The sequence below is a fragment of the Pecten maximus genome, chromosome 1 (assembly GCF_902652985.1).
Source record: "Pecten maximus chromosome 1, xPecMax1.1, whole genome shotgun sequence".
Lineage (NCBI taxonomy): Eukaryota > Metazoa > Mollusca > Bivalvia > Pectinida > Pectinidae > Pecten > Pecten maximus.
In genome coordinates, this window is record NC_047015.1 from 10,214,034 (window position 1) to 10,240,014 (window position 25,981).

At 34.7% G+C, this 25,981-nt stretch overlaps 1 protein-coding gene across 2 annotated transcripts; it reads right to left on the bottom strand.

The window, feature by feature from the left end:
• Positions 1-871: 871 nt before the first annotated feature.
• On the bottom strand, positions 872-10,823 carry LOC117324463 (nuclear receptor coactivator 4-like). Of its 2 annotated transcripts, none has more exons than XM_033880342.1 (7): positions 10,741-10,823; positions 7,392-7,524; positions 6,451-6,650; positions 4,216-4,462; positions 3,561-3,957; positions 3,095-3,303; positions 872-2,169 (listed from the first exon to the last, which is right to left on the bottom strand). In XM_033880342.1, exons 2-7 carry the CDS (start codon positions 7,479-7,481, stop codon positions 1,417-1,419), a joined length of 1,896 nt encoding a protein of 631 aa, XP_033736233.1. In that variant the 5' UTR covers positions 7,482-7,524; positions 10,741-10,823; the 3' UTR covers positions 872-1,416. The 2 variants fall into 2 exon arrangements, with proteins under 2 accessions (XP_033736233.1, XP_033736225.1); XM_033880334.1 differs by having other exon boundaries at positions 874-2,172.
• Positions 10,824-25,981: the final 15,158 nt, after the last annotated feature.

The following is a 25,981-nucleotide window of genomic DNA, read 5'->3' on the forward strand; positions in this document are numbered from 1 at the left end:
CCTTTAAATCGCTACTAGTCATAAAGTTATGAATGGATTTGAACCCAATTTAATAAGAAACATCTTTTGGGGAAGGGGAGCAGATTTTGCATAAATGGTTACTCTGACCCCCCAAGGGGCCAAAGGGGCGGGGCCCCATATGGGAAATAGAGGAAATTCCTTTAAATCGCTACTTGTCATAAATTTATGAATGGATTTGAACCCAATTTGGTCAGAAGCATTCTTTGGGGAAGGGGAACAGATTTTGCATAAATGGTGACTCTGACCCCCAAGGGGCCAAAGGGGCGGGGCCTAATGGGGAAATAGAGGTAATTCCTTAAAATCGCTACTAGTCATAAAGTTATGAATGGATTTGAACCCAATTTGGTAAGAAACATTCTTGGGGGAAGGGGAACAGATTTTGCATAAATGGTGACTCTGACCCCCGAGGGGCAAAAGGGGCGGGGCCCCATATAGGAAATAGAGGTAATTCCTTTAAATCACTACTAGTCATAAAGTTATAAATGCATGTTGTAAACTCAGAGAGTCTGGACTTCATTATTTCTTTAAAGCAGTTGGGATCCCCACGCTATAACCATAAATAGCATTGTTTGAGGTTAACAAACAAAAGGAATTGAACATGAACATTATTTTGACATTTGGTCAAATCCAACCAGGTGAGCGATACAGGCCCCATGGGCCTCTTGTTGTACATACGCTAGCACGATCTAAGACTACACTTACCTGACTGTAAATTGCATTTTAGGATCTCATTTGCCCAATAATGCTCCAGACCAAATTTCATCGAAATCCACAGTCAATCAGGACTACTAGCGATTTAAAGGAAATGTTGAGGGACAATTGGATAGGTGACAGACAACAGAACATTAAATATTATATCAACATGTGTTTAATTTGTGCATGAGCATAATGAATTTGTGTAGAAATAAACACCTACAAAATGTATACCATGCAACCTTTTAAACAGAACAACACAAGTACTACCAAGACACAAAACTTACACAATACAATGATACATTATATATGATATAGATAACTATACGTATGCAGTAATCTAGTATGTGATAAAATATATTATACCTTAAAAAGTTATGAAACTCAACCAAACATTTTCTTATTGGCTTGATAAAATTTCTGAATTATCTAGCCTTTTGAGGATCCTATGTACAGTTAAATAATACATTGTAATCACAGGCATGGATACACAAAACATTTTTCTGTAAAGAATTCATTTTATAGTACAAGCATCACAGATTTATTGCACAAAACTTTTCAACAATTTTGTTGACCATCTGATTCTTAAAAGTTTTTGATTTAAATGTTAGTATATCAATTCTTATTAGGAATAAGAATAAGACAGAGCATGATCAACGAAAAGTTTAATTATGGTGCTGGTTAGGATCCAGGTGTAACAGTTCAGTTACAGAGCCAGAACGAATTGTTCTCGTGAATGTAGGGAAACTCCAGGACTTGTTCCTTGGAATGAATTTCAGTTTCCATGCTTTCTTTGTGTAATAACCATATCTCTTGGTCCATGTCTGGTGTGCCCTTGTCCATATCAGTGATGCTGTGGGCACTGGGGGGTAGGAGCCACTGGTCAATGCCGATCTCGCTGTGTTGTTTGGTGACTTTGTCCCAAGTGACACAAGATTGGAATGGAGTGCTTAGAGGTGGTAGTCTGTTGGCCTCATCAAGGTGTAACCAAACCTGGTTGTCTGTGTTCTCAAGGAACACAGGGAAGGTTGTAGCATTTGATTTGTTGGGTTGACTATGGGTGTTCTTATCATTTAATAACCAGTCATTGACTTCCTTACTCGCCAGCTGGAAATGTTCAAATCCAACACATCGGGTAGTTGGTCCAACATTTTTTCCACCATTGGCAAGCCATTTCCGGTCATCACTGCTATGTTTAAAGATATTGAAACCTGGCAAATCAGTGGCATTCATGCCACTGATTCTATGGTGCTCCTCAAGGCAGGAGGGTGTTCCTAAACATTCATTGAAAGACTGGCATGGTTCATTGGCCTTACAAAGGTTGCTGACTTCTTCAGATTTCTCTTTGCTACTGCTTGACTTGATCCAAAGTTTGTCAGCCAGATAGTTGCCTAGGTTCTCAATCTCAAAAGACTTTGCTGGTTTGTCACAGCAGGAATCACCACAACAGCCTGCCTTCTGGGGGGAAAAAATTATTGATATAATGTAACATTGTAAGACCAATATATCCACAAAATTCTTTCACGAACTGCATTATATTTTATTTTATTTTCTCTTGAACAACCAGTTTAATTTATATATATATATATTAAAACAAGATCATGGCCGCCACCACTGTATTATATTTATTGGCTATATGTTGAATTCACAAAGTGACTTTACTTTTCTTCACCTAATCAACCACAAAATGACTTTATATTTCTTCCGATAAAAAAACCTACAAATAAATTTCCATAATTTTGAATCTCTGTCAAAACTTGACAGGGCCATCAGTCAGTCAATTTGATGCAAAAAAAAAATCTTCAGTGTGATTTCTTCACAACAACTTAAAGACCCAGAGACCTGATAAGTGGCCTATAGCATGCTTGAGTGAAGGTCTACCAAGTTTGTTCAGATGAAATTTGAATGTCACAGCGGTCAAATGTTCTGAAATAATGCCGTAACGATCAGCTAAGCAAAGTTGCATTAGAAGCAGGTGAGCATTACAGGCCCATTGGGCTCTTGTATAAAGAATATTTGAAGGATATGCTGTCAGGAAATACAGGAGTTAACTAGACTGAAAACACTCTTATCTAATTATGATCGCAGACTTTCAGGAAATACATTTGACCCCTGAAACCTTTCATAAGGGCAAGGTCATTCATTTGAACCAACTTGGTAGCCCTTCAGTACAGGCCTAATATCAGGTCTCTAGGCCTCTTTGTTACAGAAAAGAAGTTGCTTAAATTGAAACGTTCACGCCAGACGGGCGAGAACCAACATAACACAGCATAACATGCTAATTGACATTCACTCAATTTTGTTTTTATTTATCAAATGTTTTGTCATCAAACATTTATCAACAAGATACAGAGAGAAACAAGAATGTTCCTTTTTATACCTGTTTGGGTGCCAGCCACTGGGACATGTCATTGTTTCTTTCGGCAAGGTAACTAGCAATCACATCATGTCCAATAGCCTGATCAGAGCCTGTTGATTGGGAGTCTGACTTGCGATATCCTTCTCTAGGTGAAGCAGTCCAGCGGCCTATGTCTACCACTGGAGTGGTCCCAGACAGCTGTTCAACAACATCTTCATTGTCCAGCACCCCTATCAATGGTTAGTGTAGTCTTGGCACTTGTGCTTTTATAGTTATGATTTTTTTTTCATCTTTTTAACAAAAATGTATTAAATATATTTATCTCTCAAAACCAACAAGAAATGATAATTATCTTTTAGTACCTTAAGATTAGATGTTTGATACATCTGTAAATCTTCTTTCAGGTTAACAAAGTCATACTTGCAAGATAGAAATATATTCCCATCTTAGTGTTGTCTTTTATATAGCTATCCTAGCCAATATTTACCTGTAACCACTGATCCATCAACAATCTCAAAGTCATCTTCTTCTTCCATGTCAGGGTTCTGTTTGATCTGAAGCAACCATGTGTCTATACTGGAGGTAGTGGACGAGACAGTTGGGATCCCTCGGGGAGTACAACTGCCAGACGTTGTACTTGATGCAGTGCAAAATGACACTGAAGGAGAAATAGCTAGCACATCAGGGGAGATGACTGACATGATGGGCTGCTGACAAGAGTCGGACACTTCAGTAGAGGAGGATTTCAACCAATCACTGGGATCTTTACTAAAAGCTGGGAAGGCAAATGCTGGTTGTAAGGCAGATGTGGTGGTAGTTGTGGCAGTTGAGTGGGTCAGCCAGTCCTCAGGGCGGGCTGACAGCTTGGGTATATGGACATCAATCTGTTAAAGAATTACAATATTAAAGAAAAGTCAGCAAAATTGACATTAAAAGAAAACTGATGACTTTACATAAAGACTTCTGTTGGCACTACTGTTGACTGTAGTTCATGTTTACATTTGACAGTAAACTTCTATACATATTTACATTTAAATGTAGATTTCTGGTACTGACTTTATTTTACTGTGAACTTTGGTGTATAATAACTTAGGTAAGGACTTACAAGTTACATAACATATGGCGGCTAAGATCAGACTTACATTACGACTATTGGTCTTGGCATGTTTGATTTCTTCAACTGTTTTGTACAGGATATGGTGTTCTGCATCGTCATAGTCCTCGAAGTGAGGTGGCAGACTAGCCGCTGGACTGCGTGGGTCCATGAATTGTGATGTCAGAGGAAACCCAGTGTGATCCAAACGTCCATAGTTGACTATAGCATCCTTGAGTGAGGCACTGTCAGCCCTAAAACTGATATAGGGAGTCTCCTCTGGCTTCAGGTCATTCCTGTAAACATAAGATTGTTTGTAATTTAATACAAGGTATCAGCGATACAAATCCCCTCAGGCGCCAAGTATACCCACCTAAACATCCTGCTGTATGCCCCTTGAGGCCACCTTGTTTGATGTATTCTCTTTAACTTAACAAGTAAAAGAAATTTTATTGAAATCTGTTTAAAGATTAAGTAGCTTCAGGAATGACAAAAGTTTTTCTTAGTTTCAGTAATGTCAATCTTGTCCTTGACCTTGGCACCATGAAAAACGAACTATCTGAGATATTCCCATACTTGAAAGTTGATTAAAATGCATTACATAATTAAGTCACTTTGAGCACTAACAAAGATTTTCTATAAATAGCAACCATGCTTGTCCTTGATTTTAAATCTGGCACCCTGAAACCCAAACTCGTTTAAGGTATTGAGACTCATGTTTTACCAATGTATGAAATTTGATTGAAATACAGGTAAAAATAAAGTTGCTACAGCATTGACAAAAGTCAAACAAGCGAACGTACACACACACATACAAACTGAATATTATATCCCTTTGCCGACTTTGTCACAAGGGGATAATAACAGTAAGATCCAAGAGTTAAGTGACTACTTTATTTTCCCTAAATAATGACAACTTACAATGAACAAGACAATTCTGTGAATTGACTGGATGTAGGTCAAAATGTAGGTCAGAGTGACCCACTTCTAATACATGACACATTGCCTAACCTAGATGAACATATGTGATGAAATCCTGGAGTGTTATTTCCCAAACCCTACAACCTTGTTAAGTCACAAAACAGCCTTATAATTCCTACAACCTTGTTAAGTCACAAAACAGCCTTGTAATTCCTACAACCTTGTTAAGTCACAAAACAGCCTTATAATTCCTACAACCTTGTTAAGTCACAAAACAGCCTTGTAATTCCTACAACCTTGTTAAGTCACAAAACAGCCTTATAATTCCTACAACCCTGTTAGTCACAAAACAGCCTTGTAATTCCTACAACCTTGTTAGTCACAAAACAGCCTTGTAATTCCTACAATCTTGTTAGTCACAAAACAGCCTTGTAATTCCTACAATCTTGTTAGTCACAAAACAGCCTTATAATTCCTACAACCCTGTTAGTCACAAAACAGCCTTGTAATTCCTACAATCTTGTTAGTCACAAAACAGCCTTATAATTCCTACAACCTTGTTAGTCACAAAACAGCCTTGTAATTCCTACAATCTTGTTAGTCACAAAACAGCCTTATAATTCCTACAACCCTGTTAGTCACAAAACAGCCTTGTAATTCCTACAACCTTGTTAGTCACAAAACAGCCTTGTAATTCCTACAATCTTGTTAGTCACAAAACAGCCTTGTAATTCCTACAATCTTGTTAGTCACAAAACAGCCTTATAATTCCTACAACCCTGTTAGTCACAAAACAGCCTTGTAATTCCTACAATCTTGTTAGTCACAAAACAGCCTTATAATTCCTACAACCTTGTTAGTCACAAAACAGCCTTGTAATTCCTACAACCCTGTTAGTCACAAAACAGCCTTGTAATTCCTACAACCTTGTTAGTCACAAAACAGCCTTGTAATTCCTACAATCTTGTTAGTCACAAAACAGCCTTATAATTCCTACAATCTTGTTAAGTCACAAAACAGCCTTGTAATTCCTACAATCTTGTTAGTCACAAAACAGCCTTGTAATTCCTACAATCTTGTTAGTCACAAAACAGCTTTATAATTCCTATAACCTTGTTAAGTCACAAAACAGCCTTGTAATTCCTACAATCTTGTTAGTCACAAAACAGCCTTATAATTCCTACAATCTTGTTAGTCACAAAACAGCTTTATAATTCCTATAACCCTGTTAGTCACAAAACAGCTTTATAATTCCTACAATCACGAACCAACCTTATAATTAATTCTTTTAATTCAACAGACCAGTTTCCCTAGCTACCATGTACAGATATAAAACGTCTCTTTATCTTGATGTAATACATACATATCGAAGAGTATGTTGTCCCCTGCACCTCCGAGCTGACTTTGTAGACTAGTTAGCAGACTGTGAAGGCGTACCACCTGTCGATGAAGTACTTCCTCCTTACTGCTGTGAATGAGATCCACCTGATTAGCCAGGAAAACTTGGCGGTTCCACAAGGACCTTAGGTGCCGCAAAAATGTTGTGTTCATGTTGCTCTTCACCTATAAGTACATATGTGCACGATTGCTTAATTTTGCACATTTAACACACAAACTGGTGTGTAAACAACTGTCAAGTAAACACTGTTTGTTTAGACCAAACAAAAGGTCTAAATTTTTATACTGAAGTGACCATTTGCATTATTACAAAACAATTGTTTTCAATTATCAGGTTTACTTAAATGCATATCAGAATCAGTGTCTAGAGTACTGAATGTGAAATACATAGAGAATAACGAATAGTCTCTCATTGAGTATAACATATATATTTCATGATTATGACTATAATATATATATAAATATTTTTCATACGAGTCAAGCATAATCTCTGATGCCATATTCTTATGATGTTATGCTTTTCAACAAGACGACACCATTTTGTTTAAGAATATTTCAACATTATTCAGAAGTTACTTTTTCAGTTTTAATTTACATTGATAATGTTCTGAAAAAATAGTCTAAAAAAAAACCCAGAAATACATTAATATCTCCCTCTTATTTGGGGGTCAGAGGAAGCTGTTCCTGCTTATAACATTCCGCTTACACCATAATTAAGTTTAAGTTTAAATAGTACATAAAAATGTCCTATTTACTATGGCCAAGAATCCTTAAAATTTGCTACCAATGGGCGACTATTCTAATCAATATATTTCCTTCTAAAACAATAAAGTTATGGATAAAACAAATTTGTGGCACTGGTCTAGTATCTTGTAACAAATAATGAATGCCCAGTAATTTACTCACTTCACTAGTGTTCTTGTCCAGGTGTGTCTTGATAGCCTCCAGCTGCTGAATAGCATTTTGTGTCTCTCTGATTTTCTGTTCCAAGTCCATGATTTGGATTCAGTTGCACTTGTATCAATAACTTGTCTGGGACCTGGAAATTATTGTAAACATGGAAATCAAACATAAATTTCTCAATTACAATAAGCCTGGAAAACCAAATACCTGTACTTTCTGTCTAAGTTTTTAAATCATGCAATTAGTCTGTAAATGTAAAAAAAAAAATCAGCCAAGGCATGATTCTATCTATTTCAAACCAAATAAACACTGATCTGACAGAATTACTAACTGATATATACCCGACAAACTATACCTATATATTGCTAGATACTGAGCACCTTGCAAGTGTCAGGAACAGCTGGTGGTGATGAACGTGACAGAATGAGCAGGTTATAATGAGGTCTTGTAATCACAACACCTATGTATATACCACCAAAGTTTATCTGAGCTTATCTGGATCACATGCCCAGAGGACCTCTCATCTTGTCAAGTTCATCTGATTAGTACATGTTATTATTGTTATTGTACTCAAGTTTGCATATACAATGATGTACCAGTATACTATTTAATCAAGCCTATTGTTCTAGTAGATATGATTTAGTAAGTCTATGTCTCTTATGGTAAATCTAATACCGGTAACTGGTATTTATTTCATTTCAACAAATTTTATTGTAAAAATAAAATAAAAGGATTAGACAACAGGCAAACCTACAGTCTTTTAATTTCCTATGAATCCAGTAAATACATACATGTTCCGGAGTAGGTTAAATTTGACGAAAATTGGAATACGACACACATATCAAATACCAGCCCGAGTTTCCTCTGGCCCTGACACCATGTCTGGTGTACCAATTCAATTCAATTTATTTATTTTACTCAGGCGCACTTTATATTGTGCACGACAAGAGGTCAATATAAATACAATAATACAATGATATGATTGACAGTAAAGCACACATACCATAGACGCGACATTTCACTATTCATAGCCAATATCCGTACACTATCATATTCAACATACCATATACTACCACTATATTACAATTCCATCTTACAGTGCGATCATGATATTTTAGCATACAAATTCAACTAACATGCAGATACTTTCAATCATGATATAACAATCAAACCGTCATATACACTACAATAATGTTTTATTTAGCAAAAATGATCAATAGTATATGCATTAAAAAGTTTACAATTTGATGAGTAAATTCACATATTATTTTTTAAATGTCTTTCTAGTAGTTGTATAAACAGGGACAGATTTGATAATATTTTGATATTGCATACGGATATCAATCCTTTCATTTTGTGAACCGATGGGTTGGAGGTATAATAAATACAATGTAGGTATATATTTTCTACGAATTTGACTGACATAAGTATTTAAACATGTAAACAGATAATGATATCGTTTCCAACTCCATTTAAACATAGCGGACAGATTCTGTTTTCACATGGTGTTCTAGTCCATCGCCCAGTCTCTATGGGCAGAGATGTATTACTGGTTCTTAATTTACATATAGTTACTCTATCTTTTGGTTTGAGCCTAATCAAGTATTTTTCAAACTGAAATTGATTTTTAAATATAATATATGTTTGCCCCTTAGAGGAACTTTCAATGTCGTTATACCATTGTTGTATGAATTGGTCATGCAAAATAGCTTTAAAATTTACCAGGTTAACAAGTGGTAATCTTTATAACAGTATAATTTATACAAATGAGTCCAATCGGAAAAAAAAAGTGTGTGTAATAAGGTCAAACATATTGTGCTATAGGGCCAGATGGTTTAGTATTGTTTAACATTTTATCAACATGCAGCTATATACAATCATTTAAGGACAGCCTCCACTGTGTCATGCAGAGGAAAGTTGGACTATAAACTATTGAGTGGTACTGCCTTGAACCAACAAATCATCAGTAAATAGATACCAGTAATATGGATTAGACATGGACAAGTTGTGTGTACATATAACACAAAACAAATTCATGCTTGCATATATATAGGTCAGATTATTAAAGTGTATCTGCTCAAGTCAGAATCTGTCACACAGAATGCTAAATGATCAGTTCAAGGTTAACGGTAGTAGGGCAAATCAGGGCTCTGGACAAATCACACACCTATACTATGGATGTTAGTGTGTCTCGAAGTCCCACATCGCCCTGTGTTGTCAACCCAGATTCATTAGGTTACACAACTACACAAAATGTGTCGCTTAATGATCAGATAACAGACTCTCATGTAATGTAAACAATCGAACATATAATGTAGACAGAAGAATAAATGCATGCGCTCACACTTACATACGTACATTGGCTAACTGCTAATATATGATAAAACTGAATACATTTATATATAATACCTATATACCTATACATAGAAACCTGATGTTGAGTGCTATATTATATGATAGATGTAACATTTTGTCCAGCTGCTGTTGTAGAAAACATATGGCTGGTATAATTTTGGAAAAGACAGGCTAAAGCATCCAAATGCTGTTCCCCTACAACAATAGCTAGTTTTGTACCAACGCTCATGAGGACGCCAAGTCAGGTTTACTGTTAATAGACATAAAATGTGATCCACCTTACATTAAAGGCAACAATTAGATATTTAGGCCTACCAGTAACGTGAGCACAGGTCCTAGCATCGTCTGTCAATACATGATCCAATATATATATATTGGATGTATTGACAGATCTAGACGAGGCTAGGAACTGTGGAGTGTGGTGACAGTACCCGGATCAGTACAGTACCCAAATTGGATCAATAGGCTTAATGATGTGCATATAATAATGTAAGCTTATATATGATATAAAATCAATGTTTAACACATTTATAAGAAAAGAAATCAATGAGCTCAGTTGAAATGGGGAGAAACAATATCAAGAAGGCCCAGAAGTATAAAGATATAAACATAATGGAAGGTCAAGGTCGTTTTCTATTCGCCATTGACACGTTTCTGTCAGTCACGTTCTACTTTTTATCAACACCTAAAGCCCACTTCAACTTAAACGGTTATAGATGTGAATGGTGTTGTAAAGCATAGATGGAATCTTATTCCGTATAACCAAGAAAAGTGCCATATCGATGATATTTACTTCAGAAGTCCTACCGAACAAAGTCACAAACTAGCTCTAGTCAGCTAGTAGCTGTCTAACACACAGGTGACGCAACCATTCCGTCGGACCGTGTTTACGACAGCTTATTTACTATACTTTTGATACCGAAATAGTAAATACAATTTAAAATGTTACATTTTCAGTTGAACTAACATATAATTTAGTAAAATATAAGATATTTACCCAAATAATGTTGGCTCCAGATGTAATCGCCGGATGTGATCTCTTTCGCTGGTAAACGTCACACAATTCGGTGTGTTTTGATTGGTCGGCGATGAAGTATCGTAATGTCGTACGAAAATTGTACGCAGAGAATGTTCTAGGGCTGTACCCCCTGCCCAAACGTTGATCAAATCAGTGGCAAGTAAATCTAGGACACACTTGTAGAACAAATATTTTAAAATACCATATGGTTGTAGTGAAGCCATTTCTCAACTGACTGGTCAAATAGATTATTGGGCTGACGGTTTGATTAACATTGCGAATTAAGCTATGGATTAGATTTAGATAGTTTTTCTTTGCAAATATACAGTAGATCTACAGTATAGATTCGACACAAATTAAAAAAAAAGACACAAATATAAACGGGACACAAATCAATAAAAAAAATCAAAAATGGGACACACATTTTAAAATCATAAATATAAATGGGACACAAGCTTTAAAAAAGTGTAAGTGGGACGCAAATTAAAAAAAAAACCCGCATATATATATAAATGAGACACAAATTATAAAAAGCACAAATATAAATAGGACATAAATTAAAAAATATATATATTTATATTTATATGAACCAAGAAGATTTTATTCATGAATTTAGTAAATTTTGATGAAAAGTGTTAAATTAACATCATAATTCTTTAAGGTTTATTCTCTATTATGTTCATATATATAGAGGATATTGAATGGTTTCCAGTTTGATATAACATATCTTTCACGAGTATGATAGAATATCGATATTTTCACGAGTGCGAAGCATATCGAAATATTCTGTCATACGAGGGGACTTTTGAATGTTGCTTAACTCGACATACGACTTGCAAAATTCAGAAATTGAATTTTGTACAGCTCGACATACGACATTCACATTCAAATGAAATTACTAGTCAACGAGGGGTTTTGAATGTCATGTAGCTCGATTCAACATTCAGAAATTAATGTTGTGTAGCTCGACATACGACAAATGAAATTTACTGTATATTTTTTTTTTTTTTTGTAACATGGATGGTTTACGGATGGTTTGTCTAGACCAACCCAGGGCCACTCACCAAGTAAACCAGCAAAAAATCAAAAGGCTCTAGATACAGACTAGGATATATGACCAACTAAGCACACAGTACTATACACGGCCATTCATTTTCACTTTGGTTGGAATCAAGTGATCAAACTTTCGCGACACTTAGGTCAAAGAAATTGAAATATTGGTCATGGCAACAAAAACTGAACACAAATATCTACCTATAATGTGAATTCGGAGAGGATGGCAAATATCCATGGTTACTATATGGGTAGAAACATTTACATTAAAAACGTGCACGGATATTTTGAACCCGTTATGTCTGTTGCTAGCCGTACGGAAGGAAGAACATTCGTCATGTGATGCCCTTTTTCTAAGAGATATTTCTCTGTTTTTGTTGATGTATGCTGGTGATACTGTTCTTTTCTCAGAGTCAGCTTCTGGTTTACAAAAGATGTTGGAGACGTTGAAAATATATAGTGACAAATGGCAATTGTCAGTTAACATAGATAAAACTAAAATTGTTGTATTCCGAAATGGTGGTAGAGTTAGTGCCAATATCAAATTTTATTTTGGAAACAATGAAATAGAAATTGTTGATAGTTTTAATTATCTTGGTGTCTAATTGAACTTTAACGGTAAATTTAGTAAAACTCAGCTAACTATCGCTGACTAGGGACGCAAATGCATGTTCAATATTTTGAAAATTTGCAATAATTTAGCTCTAAATGTTGAATCTAAGTTGAATGTTTTTGATGTATATATTTCACCTCTCCTTAATTACAGCTGTGAAGTATGGGGTTTTATCCCGGCAGATCAGATAAAAAAATTACATACCGACTTTTTGAAAAGAATCTTGAATGTTAAAAAGAGTACACCTACTTTTATGTTATACTCTGAGCTTGGTCGTTTATCTCTGCATTACCCGGAAATGCCGAATTATTAAATACTGGTTGAAGTTAACTAAGACTACTAATTGTATATTAAAGTCAGTGTATGACGATATGATTGTATGTAATCAGAGAAACTGTAACTGGCGATGCCAGGTTAAAAACTTACTGATGTCTACATGTCTTTGGCGATGTTTGGTTAAATCAAAGCGTTAATAACGAAAAAGTATTTTTGCATCTTTTCAAACAACGCCTAATCGATAATTTTATTCAATTAAGGAATGAATTTACTGAAAATTCATCAAAATGTTATCTGTATAAATTCTTGTTAGACTTTTACTCTACAGTAATTATTTAACAAAATCAGAGATCTATATAATATAGTATATAGGTCTCTGACAAAATCAATTCCAGATATTTATTCTCGGCTTATATCAAAGTTTCGTTTATCATTTCATCAGTTAAGAATAGAAGAAGGCAGATATCGTAATATCCCAAGGGCACATAGAATTTGTATTTATTGTAACTAAAATCAGGTAGAAGATGAATTTTATTTTATTCTTATTTGTCCTCTGTATGTAATTTTACGTAAAAAAAAATATCAAAAAATACTATTGGAACCGTCCGTCGTCGTATAAACTTGTACATTTACTAGCAGTACGTAATAGTAAGGAACTTTGTCATTTAGGTAAATAATTACGATCAAGTCTATTATTACGTTCAACGTTTCAATACGACTTCATACAATTATCTCATATATATTTCACAGCTGTCCGCCATTCTATCAAATTCATTCTTGTCTTGTACAATGTAGGTTATTTTTTCATATTATACTTAACATTTTGCATATGTTTTGATATCCTTATTGTATATCAGTTTTTGCTGTAATACCGATGGGCCGCAAGACTTAAAGTGAATAAACAATACAATACAATACAAAATACATGTACATTCACAACAGTCACAAAACATCAATCTAAATCGAAACACTAAGATAGTCTTATTGTCTGTGCAGTAAACGAATGACTGAGTTTAAATAAACTATTAGTAGAAAAATGGTATATTCGTTTTCTTTAGATAAAACATTAGAGGCTGATAAACTATCCCATATACTGTATATGGTGTGCCGTTAGGGCCAAATTTTCAACATCGCTCCATGGTGAAGGAGCAAAAACACGAAAACACTTCTTCGCTCCTTCGTATTTCGCTCTTTCGCCATCGTGTTTTCGCTCCTTCGCTCCTTTGCGTTTAGGTCGAAGGAGCGAAGGAGCGATATTGAAAATTTGGCCCTAACGGAACACCATACATATACCATAATCCATCGTAACCAGCTGGCCAGAGCGCATGAGTAATAACAGTTTCATTACAGCAGCTGTAATCGAATATTAATGCATGTTCCTGCTAGAGATCGAACCCGGGAGCTTGCTAGTGCTAGACTTCTGCTCAATCGAACAAACTTTAAACAAGAAATATCTTTAAAAAAAGATAAACTGCATAGTTTTAATGCTGGTTGTTATAATATAAAACTGCTCGTGAAATAAATGAACGAACTAATGTGTTTCAGCACAGATAACAAAATTATATCAGTTTGAATCATGTTAGGTGATACTAAGACTGCATTCGAATCAGGAATATAATTTTATTAATGTGTCATTTGAAAAGATACAAATTGTACATCCATTTATTCAGTTTGCATTCAATCTGAACTTTGTTTCGTTTTTAACTGCATTTTGCATTGACCGCTACATTGACCAATCACATACTTCATCTTTGAGTGGTATATTGCGGCTATCATTTACCAGGCTTACATACGGATGTTTGGACAATGTGCATTACATGCATGCAGTTTAAAGCCACATACTCCCAAACAGAGTCTGTCCGCGTTTTCGAAGGCCCACGCGTACAAAGACTTTTAGCAGGAAAAATTGATTTCGTATTAAAATATGTCATAAGTAGTTTATATATGCATCCTTTCGACAATAGATTATGCTCGATGAGTATTGTTCATAAATTGCGCCCTATCAAATACAATCGTCTTTTATTTTTGTCACACGCCAAAATGATCGTACAAAATGTATTATTGTACTATGAAGCGTACAGTATATGCAATGTCAATAAATGTGTGAGTTTATTCAAATTTACAGATTGTGAAGTAGCTGAAATTTAATTACTTCGGAAACTCAAATTATAACTGCTTTGTCATGATTTTCAGTCAAACTTATAATTATTATATATATTCTCTTCTTCGTTCATGCACACCTTGCTAACATATATTTGGCGTTTAGAACGTTTACTTACATATACAAAACTGACCTCAACAGGGGAGGTAATCAAATATATGTCACAAAGTGTATAATATAGATGTGATTACCAAAGAATTAAGAAAAGTAAACACAGATGGTACTTTTTCGTTGTACAGTGTATTGTACAGTATACATGTTTATCTATTTGTTTTCCTTCGTTCTTATTTTTTTTTCCAAAGCTAATATAAACTTGTGCTTTGTATGATTAATATATATGTATATATAAGTTTTATCAAATAGCAAGTGTTGAAAACACAGATTCCGCTATTAGTGACTGTCATATTAAACACTTTTCTGATACGTAAAACAAAGATACACGTATTATTGTACTATGACGTGTACATTAAATAAAATGTCAGTATATGTGTGATTTTCCAGGAAAGAAAATTAAAATTTTGATATTTTGAAGTAACTGGGTTTGAACGACGTCGCAAATAAAAGTAGTAGCTGCTTTGTCATGATATGGAGCCCAGCATATATATTTACTCTTCTTCGATCATGCACACCTTGCTCAACATAAAATTTGGCGTTTAGAACCCTTTACTATTTACTAAACTAACCTCGACAGGGGAGGTAACCTGATATCCAAAGTGTGTAATAGATGCGATTACCAAAGAATTTTTAACAAGTAAATATAAATGGTACTATTTCGTTGTACAGTATATTGTAATATGTTGCCAGTGTATCATTTACGTTGACTGCAAATGTTTATTAAATTGTTTCACTTTGTTTCTATTTTTTTCCAAAATTAAAGCAAACAAATGTTAAATAACTTGTGTTTTGTAAAGTTCATATAACATTTTAGAGTTTTTTAACAATTAGCAAAGTAATGAAACTACTAATTCCGATATTGGTGTATATGTCATAGTTATCACTTTTCTGGTACGTAAATAAATGATAAATGCATGACTTGATGAAACTAACTTAATTTCGAGATTTACTTGTTTCTATGGCAGTTCCTTTGGTTGGATTCTGGTATACGTCCGCCGAATGGTCACTTTGACCTATGAACTGTCCGATACTAGTGGTCAGGTGACGGACGTGTGTACGGAATTTGGCCATTGGCACTGTCTCAGGATGGGGATTCAAGTTGCTCAGTAATTGAATATCTATTATCTATTAAAGATACCAACATTACAACATATCAACTGTAATGACAGATTTAGATGCTTCTCTCATAGCTGTATATGTATGTGTGATTAGTAATTACATAATTGTTTTATATTATTATTCATCATATAATTGTTTTATATACATATAAATACTTGGAATAAGAGTCTACGTAAATATCAATTAAATGACTGTATCGTATAAGTATCAATTTAATATCTGGTATCATATATACATATCAATCAATTATATTATATACATGTACATATTTCTGGTATTATATATACATACATGGTATCGTATTATTTTCTATAGTAGTAATAGTACATATCGATGAGCGTAAATGTTACATGTAGTTATATTTAATAGTACATATGATTCATATAGTGTTAGTTTAATGTTATATATATATATCTTGCCACATAAGTCACAAATGAATTTTGTCAATTTAATCTTTGTCTTGTTAATAAGATCCTTTAATATGAGGGATTTGAATTATCACCGAATCCTGATATGCGATTACTTTCACCAAAACTCAAATGTTTATTAATCGAACCATGTTGCCCTACGTGACTGCGAACTTACGTCTTACATTTTTTACTGCATGTTATCTGTCTAAATTTTATGTACTTATTGTGGCTTTTTTTCAAATGTACTCAATACATACACTCAGAAATAAAATCTATTGCTGGATTGCACAGTGCCCTTCTTTGATACCGATTCGCTGTTCTGAACCATTTTCTTTCTATGTGTATGATAATGGGTAATTCGTACATGTGTCACAGAATAGCGATCGGTATCTTTTATTCAAAGGTCTACGGTAAATGCATGAGGAAGTATTTCGTGTGTATATCTTTTAGTCTAAAGATGCTTATATGGTTGCTAGACCGAAGTCGTTTTTATATTTCATGGTTAATTAATCAATTAAATGTGCTTATTTCTTCATGCTTTCAAAATGTTGAATTTTCAGTAGTTTTACTACTACTTTTATTACAAGATATGGATATAGAGTCCAATCCCGGCCCGAGGCCCGACGAGCTTTCAATATTTCACCTCAATGTACGAAGTGTTAGGAATAAATTAGATTGTGTAAAAGACATAGCCGATGAATATGATATTATTTGTTTAACAGAAACTCATCTAGATGATCAAGTATCTACAGATGAATTACTTATTGATGGTTTTCATGAACCTTTTCGTCTTGACAGAAATTTTGCTGGTGGAGGTATATTAGTTTACACTAACAGTCTTTTAAAAGTAAACCGATTAACGGAACTTGAATTTCCCGGCCATGAAGTAATTTGGATTAATGTCCAGTTAACGAATTCTTCTTTCATTATTGGCACTGCTTATAGACCTGAATATTCTGGTTTACCTTTCTGGGAAAATTTTCGTACATCTATTAATAGTGCCTTAGACATTTCACCAAATATTATAATAACTGGTGATTTGAATGTCGATTTTTTAACTGTATCTACTAATCATATTATTTTTGATATAATGAGATCTTTTAGTATTACTAATGTCATAAATGAACCAACTCGTATTGGGCCGACTAGATCCAGTCTACTTGATCCTATTCTCTTATCCCAGTCTCTTTCCTGTATCGATTCGTCTGTAATACCTGTTGATAAGTCTATCAGTGACCATGATAGTTGCACTGCTAGTATTAATATTCCTTGTACTTTTAGACCCACTTTTAATCGTAAAGTTTGGCTTTATAAGAGAGCCGACTTTGAAAAGTTTAATAATCTTATTACTAATTATAACTGGAACGCTCTTTTCTCAAATTGTAATTCGGTTGATATTGCTTGTGATCGTTTTACTGATATATTTTTAAATTTTGCAAATTTGTGTATTCCATCTAAATTAGTCACTTTTAGGCCTAATGATAAACCTTGGATGACCTCAGAATTAAGAACTAATTTGAGAACTCGTGATAGATTACACAAAATTGCTAGGTCAACCAAGCTTCTTTCGGACGTTAATAAATTTAAGCAACAACGTAATAAGGTAAACAACATGAAAAAATATGCACGATTATTTTTTTATGAAAACGTAAACGGCATTATTGATGCATTATCAACCACTGATCCAAAATCTTATTGGAGACTTATTAAACGATTACTAAAATCAACCGGATCTTCACAATCTATACCTACTCTGGTAGATTCTCTTAACAATTCTATCGTCACCAATGATGAAGATAAGGCTAATCTATTAAACAATTACTTTTGTAATATTACAACAGTTGACGATACTAACACTGCTATTCCTTTGGTAGAACAAAGAACTGACAAAACTTTTAGCTCTATAAGAGTGAACATTAACGAAATTAAAGATATCTTACAAATATTGAAACTCGGAAAGGCCTCTGGTGAAGATGGAATTAGCCATCATATGTTACGAAATACTTCACATACTGTATGTATTCCTCTTGAAATTATTTTTAATATGTCTTTATCGACCAGTAATTTTCCATCTAGTTGGAAAATTGCCAAAGTTATGCCACTATTTAAAAAGGGTGATCGACATTCTCCTTCTAATTATAGGCCAATTTCTCTTTTATCTACCGTTGGTAAAGTATTTGAACGTGTAATTTTTAAACATATATATAACTACTTCATGGAAAACTCTTTGTTTTATAAATATCAATCGGGTTTTATGCGTGGTCATTCTACTGTGTATCAACTTCTTGAAATTTATCACAATATCTGTATCTCACTTGAAGAAAAGAAACATGTATGTATGGTATTCTGTGATATTTCAAAGGCGTTTGATAGGGTGTGGCATAAGGGTCTTCTGGTCAAACTTCAATCATACGGAATTTGTGGAGAGTTACATTCTTGGTTACAAAATTATCTATGTCACAGACGACAAAGAGTCTTTTTAAACAATTCATATTCTCAATTGGGTTTAAATTTAGCAGGGGTTCCCCAAGGTTCAATCCTAGGTCCACTTTTGTTTTTAATATATATAAATGATATTGCCGATGTTCTTGAGTCAGCTGCTCGTCTTTTTGCAGATGATACCTCTATGCTAATGTCTTCGTCATCCTGTCTTGAAATTGAAACTGTTTTAAATAGGGATCTAAATTCTTTAAATCTTTGGTCTAAAACTTGGCTAGTTACATTTAATCCAGACAAAACTGATGTAATATTTATTTCTAATTCTAATGACTTAGACGAAGACCTAGAATTGAACTTTGATGGGAAAAATTTGATTTTTACTGACAACCATAAACATCTCGGAGTATATTTTAATTCGAATGCCAAATGGGGAGATCACATTAACGCAATATACAGTTCTGTTATGAAGAAAATTAACGTTTTAAGAAAATTGAAGTTTTTACTAAGCCGTGAATGTCTTTTAAGAATTTACAAATCATTCATCTTACCAGTTTTAGAATATGCATGTGAGGTATGGGATGGTTGCACCAAAGCCGAATCAGAATTGTTGGAGAAAGCCCAAAGGGAGGCCATTCGTATCATAACAGGCCTTCCGTCTTATGCAAATATCGAATATTTATATTTTGAATCAGGTTTAGATACCCTATCAAATCGTAGAAATCGAAGAAAACTCCAACTTTTATATAAAATGCAAAATAACTTAACACCAATTTATTTGAATGATCTCCTACCATCTACAGTAGCAGAAAATAACCGATATCCTCTTAGAAATAATAATAATTACAGAGTTCCTCCATTTCGGCTTTCTCTTACAAATAGTTCTTTTATACCATCTACTATTCGTAGTTGGAATTCATTAGATTTATCCGGACGATCATTACCTTCTTTACCTTTATTTGTAAATTCTTTGGCTTTAAACGTGCAACCATCCCCACCTATCTATTTCGGTTTGGGTGAAAGAAAATTCAATATTATGCACACCAGACTAAGACACCAGTGTAGTCCACTTAAGTACGATTTGTATCGTGTAAATCTTGTTGATGATCCAGCTTGCTCATGTGGATATCCATGTGAGAATGCCTTTCACTTTTTATTTGAATGTCGCCTTTATGCTCAGGAAAGACGTATTATGCTTCAACATATAAATGCCTTTGGAACAGAACCTAGTTTAAAACTTCTATTGTATGGTAATACTCAATTTTCCGTAGATCTAAATTGTCGTATTTTTAGACTTGTGCATTTATTCATAAAATCCAGCAACAGATTTTAAAATATTTATAAAGTTCTTGTGAACTATTGTGTTTGTATTAAATTTTCATAGTCATTCAAACTTTATGCCTATTTCTATATGTAATATACATGTGTTTATATGTGTAATGGGAGAAGGCCTTAGTAAGTTGCAATAACTTGTGCCTAATCCCTTTTCCTTTATTGAAATAAAATATGTTTAAAGTACAGAGTCTGTCCGCGTTTTCGAAGGCCCACGCGTTTGGCGTTCCGCCATTTTGTATGGACTGTAAAACCCGCCGTTGCATTGTGGGACTAATTTTCAGAAAAACTTTGTCTGGCAGCCACAGTTATTATTTTTGGGAATTCCCCGTATACTTTCATAAATACACATTTTCCTTCAGCTTCTGATTCACGATAACCTGTTCGATATGTATCAAGTCAGAAAACTGTAAAAAGCTCAAAATGTAAACATTGATATATATGTTTCTTCGTAAGTATGTGGCTTTAAGTATATATTTACTGTTCCGTGTGCATAAAGTATAATTATATGTCGCAGAGTAATTCATAAAAATGATCTAGCCTAAAATTTGAACAGCACAATGCATTTCAAAAAACTTTAAAGTCACATATATACTCCCGAACCACCTAACATTCTAGTCGCACACGTGTATTAATGGCAATCCAAGATGCTCACTCACGCTCTCCCAACATTAAAATGACCACTGGCCTGGACGCTTGACCGGGGGAGTCCTAGAGACATCAGTGTATAAAAATAACTCGCCGCATTTATATAAATATTTATAACAACGTGCACTGCACATAAACTACACACATGGCCGTTGTTTACATATCGAGCTTATCAGGTAACTGAACAAAATAAACAAACAGAGTTTACATTTATATATTATATTTTAAAATGTAGCAATATGCGTACAACAAAACATCGATAAAATCTTAGATGGGTTAAGTTGACAATGTTCAATTTATAGCTAACCAGCAAACCAATAGACGTCCAGAAAAATCGGAATTCGAGTCTATTCCTTTTTCTTCTCTCGTTAAGTTCCGATTCCACACATTTTGTGTCTTTTTTTGGCAGAATCTGTCTGCGTTTTCGCAGTTCCACGCTTGCAGCGTTCCTCCATTTTGTATGGACTGTAAAACCCGCCATTGCATTGTGGGACTAACTTTCAGAGAAACTTGGTCCGGCAGCCACAATAATTATTTTTGGGAATTCCCCGTCTAATTTCATAAATACATTTTCTTTCAGTTTCTGATTCACGATAATCTGTTATGCATGTATAAAGTCCGAAAACCGTAATAAGCTCAAAATGTAAACATTCTTCGGGAGTATGCGGCTTTAAATGTTAAGGGTAAACAAATCCAGAAGGCAAGTTAATTTAGCAAAATAGTTTAACCCAATCGAATAATTGATCAATCGAATTTGAGTAAACCGTGGTGGTAAAGTAGATCACGGGTTTGTATGATACATACGTCCCCAAGTAGATCACGGGCTTGTATGGTATATACTGTATATATACGTTCCCAAGTAGATCACGGGCTTGTATGATATATAGATACGTCCCCAAGTAGATCACGGGCTTGTATGATATATATATATGTCCCCAAGTAGATCACGGGCTTGTATGATATATATATATGTCCCCAAGTAGATCACGGGCTTGTATGATATATATATACGTCCCCAAGTAGATCACGGGCTTGTATGATACATATATCCCCAAGTAGATCACGGGCTTGTATGATATATATATATGTCCCCAAGTAGATCACGGGCTTGTATGATATATATATACGTCCCCAAGTAGATCACGGGCTTGTATGATATATATATACGTCCCCAAGTAGATCACGGGCTTGTATGATATATATATACGTCCCCAAGTAGATCACGGGCTTGTATGATATATATATATGTCCCCAAGTAGATCACGGGCTTGTATGATATATATATACGTCCCCAAGTAGATCACGGGCTTGTATGATATATACGTCCCCAAGTAGATCACATGGCCATCAACATGGATCGAAGATCATGGGTTTACAGCTGGTCTCATAAACAATGTTGAAAACCGATCCATACATGTATGTGTAAATGGGTAAAGTTCTAAGTTCCACATTTATAATGTTATGCACGATTTCAGGATAGATTAATGTATATGCACTGCCGTAAGTGTCGAATGACTGCTGTAAAAAATCGAATTTCTAATATCATAAAAATAAAATTTCTGGTACAAAATAAAAATAAAATTATCGATATCAGAAAACAGTTAATAAATTAGTAATTATCAATGTGAAAATAGCGAATGAGAGGATCTCATTGGACTATATGATTGCAGAAGTCTGTACATCAAATGGCATATGTCAGGACACGACCACGTGACGCCATTCGAATATTGTTGACATATACAATAGGAAGTCTGAGGACTAACCATATGTCTCCAAAGTCATAAATAACTTAAGTTTACCGCAAACAACACATGAACTTCGAGACAGTGAAAACGACGTAAAATCACGTGGTTTGAATATGATTATCCCGATTGTCCCTCCTTCTGGTGATTGTGACGTCATATTTTGGTGGGAATATCATTTTACGTCATTTTCACAATCTCAAAACCCCCGTATTAAACAATTAAGCATGAATATCAATCATATTGTCTGAGAGTTTGCTCAAACAATATAAAAATTATCCGTCGGAACAAAATATTTGGACGAACGGTCAAGACATTACTATAGGACGCTGAATTGGGAGTAATTTCAATACCTACTCAGAACAGGGCGCTTACAGGGAGAGGGTCGATCAAAGAACCCATACATTTCATGTCAAATGGAGTAGATCGGTGAAGCTTGTGTTGTTCATCAGACAATCCGTTGAGAATTGACCTCTTAAGCGGTCATTTTTCAACGACATGGTCCATTTTCAACTTTGAAAGTTGACCCAGGATTCATATTTAACGTTGAAAACTGACCTAGAGGCCTAACCTAGCACTGTTTATAATAAGTTACGTCTACCCTAACGAAGATGGAAAGAGAAGAGATGTGACGACCCTACCCTGTCAATTTTGGTTTATCAAGGTTTTTGACCCCATCAATACTAAATATTGGACTAAAATACATTGTCCTCTGGGCCGGCGTTGTCACACCTATACACGTACTCATCATCGAAAGACAGCAGATGGATCTTTATCATGCAAGTTGGACATTCTCACGCGACACCATTGTAAGTCCCGTCCGACGGACTGTGTGTAAGTGTCCCTCTGTCATTTTGTAGACTGTCCTCGTTAACAAATGTCTATACTTTTTCCGTGAAACCACACAATTCTGACTTCACTAAACTGTACACATTTACGACGTTTTAACATGTAACTGTGATTTGTTGTGAGTTTAGTAATTGTGAGGGTATAGGGGAAGCGGGAGTTGGCTGAAGACCGGATGGTGCTGGGAATAATTTGGATATTGGGATTTATTACATTTTAGTTGTAGTAGGAGTGGGGTAAAGTAGGATTTGATGGGGAGGGGTGGGGGAGGGGTCGGGGAGGGGGTCGGGAGGGGTCGGCGGAGTTTTGTTTACCTGGAGGTTGGTTGGGACAATAACGTTTTTGCTCTGTGTCCCATGGCAAGGAAAAAAACTTACTCCACTCCTTTTTTTATATATAATACAGAAATACAATAAGTGCTGCGAGCTTTGTTTGCTTTATATATAGATAACAATGACACGGAATCATGGCAAAACTATTTGGGCTCACCTCTTAGGGTGGCCTTCAGTATTATTTTATTTAAATGAACATAAAAACACATACATACACATATAAAAAGCAAAGGTGAGCGGCAAAATTACGCCAAAAATGACCGGTATGCTAACATATCGGTCATCCGCCACCCGAGCAGCATTGAAAGGATACTTATCTACCATCATTGCCTTGACTCATATGTCTAGAAGCATTTATAGAATATATTGTGAAGTTTTGTACCTATCACCTCAATAGAAGTAGACAGGACCAAGTCACTGATCTGAACCTTACTAACTCGTTATTTATTATAGCAACTAAAGTATACAAGTAACAACATCTCATCTGAACCTTGTTACCACCACGTTATTTATTATCTCATCTGAACCTTCGGGTGGCGGATGACAATATATATCTTTTATATATTGTCATTTTGGCGGACTTATCTATCTTCCGCTCACCTTTGCTGTATAAGGTGTTATTCATACAAAGAATTCAAAGAAATACTATTAATAATCAAAATCTTTTCAATTATCATTATCAACATAAAAGAATGAAAAATTAAATAAAATAATTGCGGCCACTCCTAAAAAAGTGAGCCAATTTATCGCCACACATTTGTCTTGCTGGTTTTTTATTTGGTACACGTGTTTAGAAGGAGACCATGCAGCAAACAGAGCTCTACAACATGGAGGTAACATGTCAAATAACAAATCGATTTGTAAAAGGGAGGGGGATAAGCAGTTGTCATAAATTTGAAGAGAGTTTTATTACAGTGGAGGCAAAAATTATAGTTTGTAGCAAACAAACATGTTTTTGCACTAACTGGCAGAATTTTATTACCAATAGTTCGATAACAATAAACCACGCCCCGTGACCCTTATATGGTAAGCGTCACATCCGGGGTCATAGAGCAAAGGTCACCTCTCATTGGTCAATTCTAATTAGGCATCCCAGCATTGAGAAAAAATTTTCGGACGGTCGCCATTTTAATTTGGAAGAATCTAAATCTTGTCAGCGAATTTCACAAATCTACTGCTTACCCTCCCATCCCTCCCATATTTTATTGCATGTACATGATAAATTTACCTGTTTAATGTTTGGTATGTGAGCAATGTTTTGTACGTGAGAAATGTTTTGTATGCGAGAAATGTTTTGTATGTGAGATATTTTGCCATTATGTTATGGTGCTTTGTAGAGTTAACTAATGTTGTAATTTTGTAAAGCGGACTTATCTATCTTCCGCTCACCTTTGCTGTATAAGGTGTTATTCATACAAAGAATTCAAAGAAATACTATTAATAATCAAAATCTTTTCAATTATCATTATCAACATAAAAGAATGAAAAATTAAATAAAATAATTGCGGCCACTCCTAAAAAAGTGAGCCAATTTATCGCCACACATTTGTCTTGCTGGTTTTTTATTTGGTACACGTGTTTAGAAGGAGACCATGCAGCAAACAGAGCTCTACAACATGGAGGTAACATGTCAAATAACAAATCGATTTGTAAAAGGGAGGGGGATAAGCAGTTGTCATAAATTTGAAGAGAGTTTTATTACAGTGGAGGCAAAAATATGTGTTTTATATTGTATCGTATGCCTTGAGTGTTTGCCAATGTAAGAATTTTAGGCAGATGTATGCGATAGAGTGCTCACTTAAGATACTATTTATTATTTAGATTCATTTAACGTGTTTTACGACCGATATTATAACCTTACGGTCAAGTAACCTGAACATCATGGTCGCTAAACCTTCACCGGTAAAATCGAAAGTGAAAGGTGTTAAGTTACGCATGACTACACTCTATAAATCAATAGATCTTCAAAATCTAGCTTGTAAATATAATCAGAAGCGCATATATTACAACATATGTGCGACGTAAAACAAAGGTTCATTTTTCATTGTATATTGTTGTATCACGTGAAACTGTAGTTTACAAGTGGACCATTGTTATACATTCTTGGTATGTCTATATATAGATAGTGCGTTATAAAT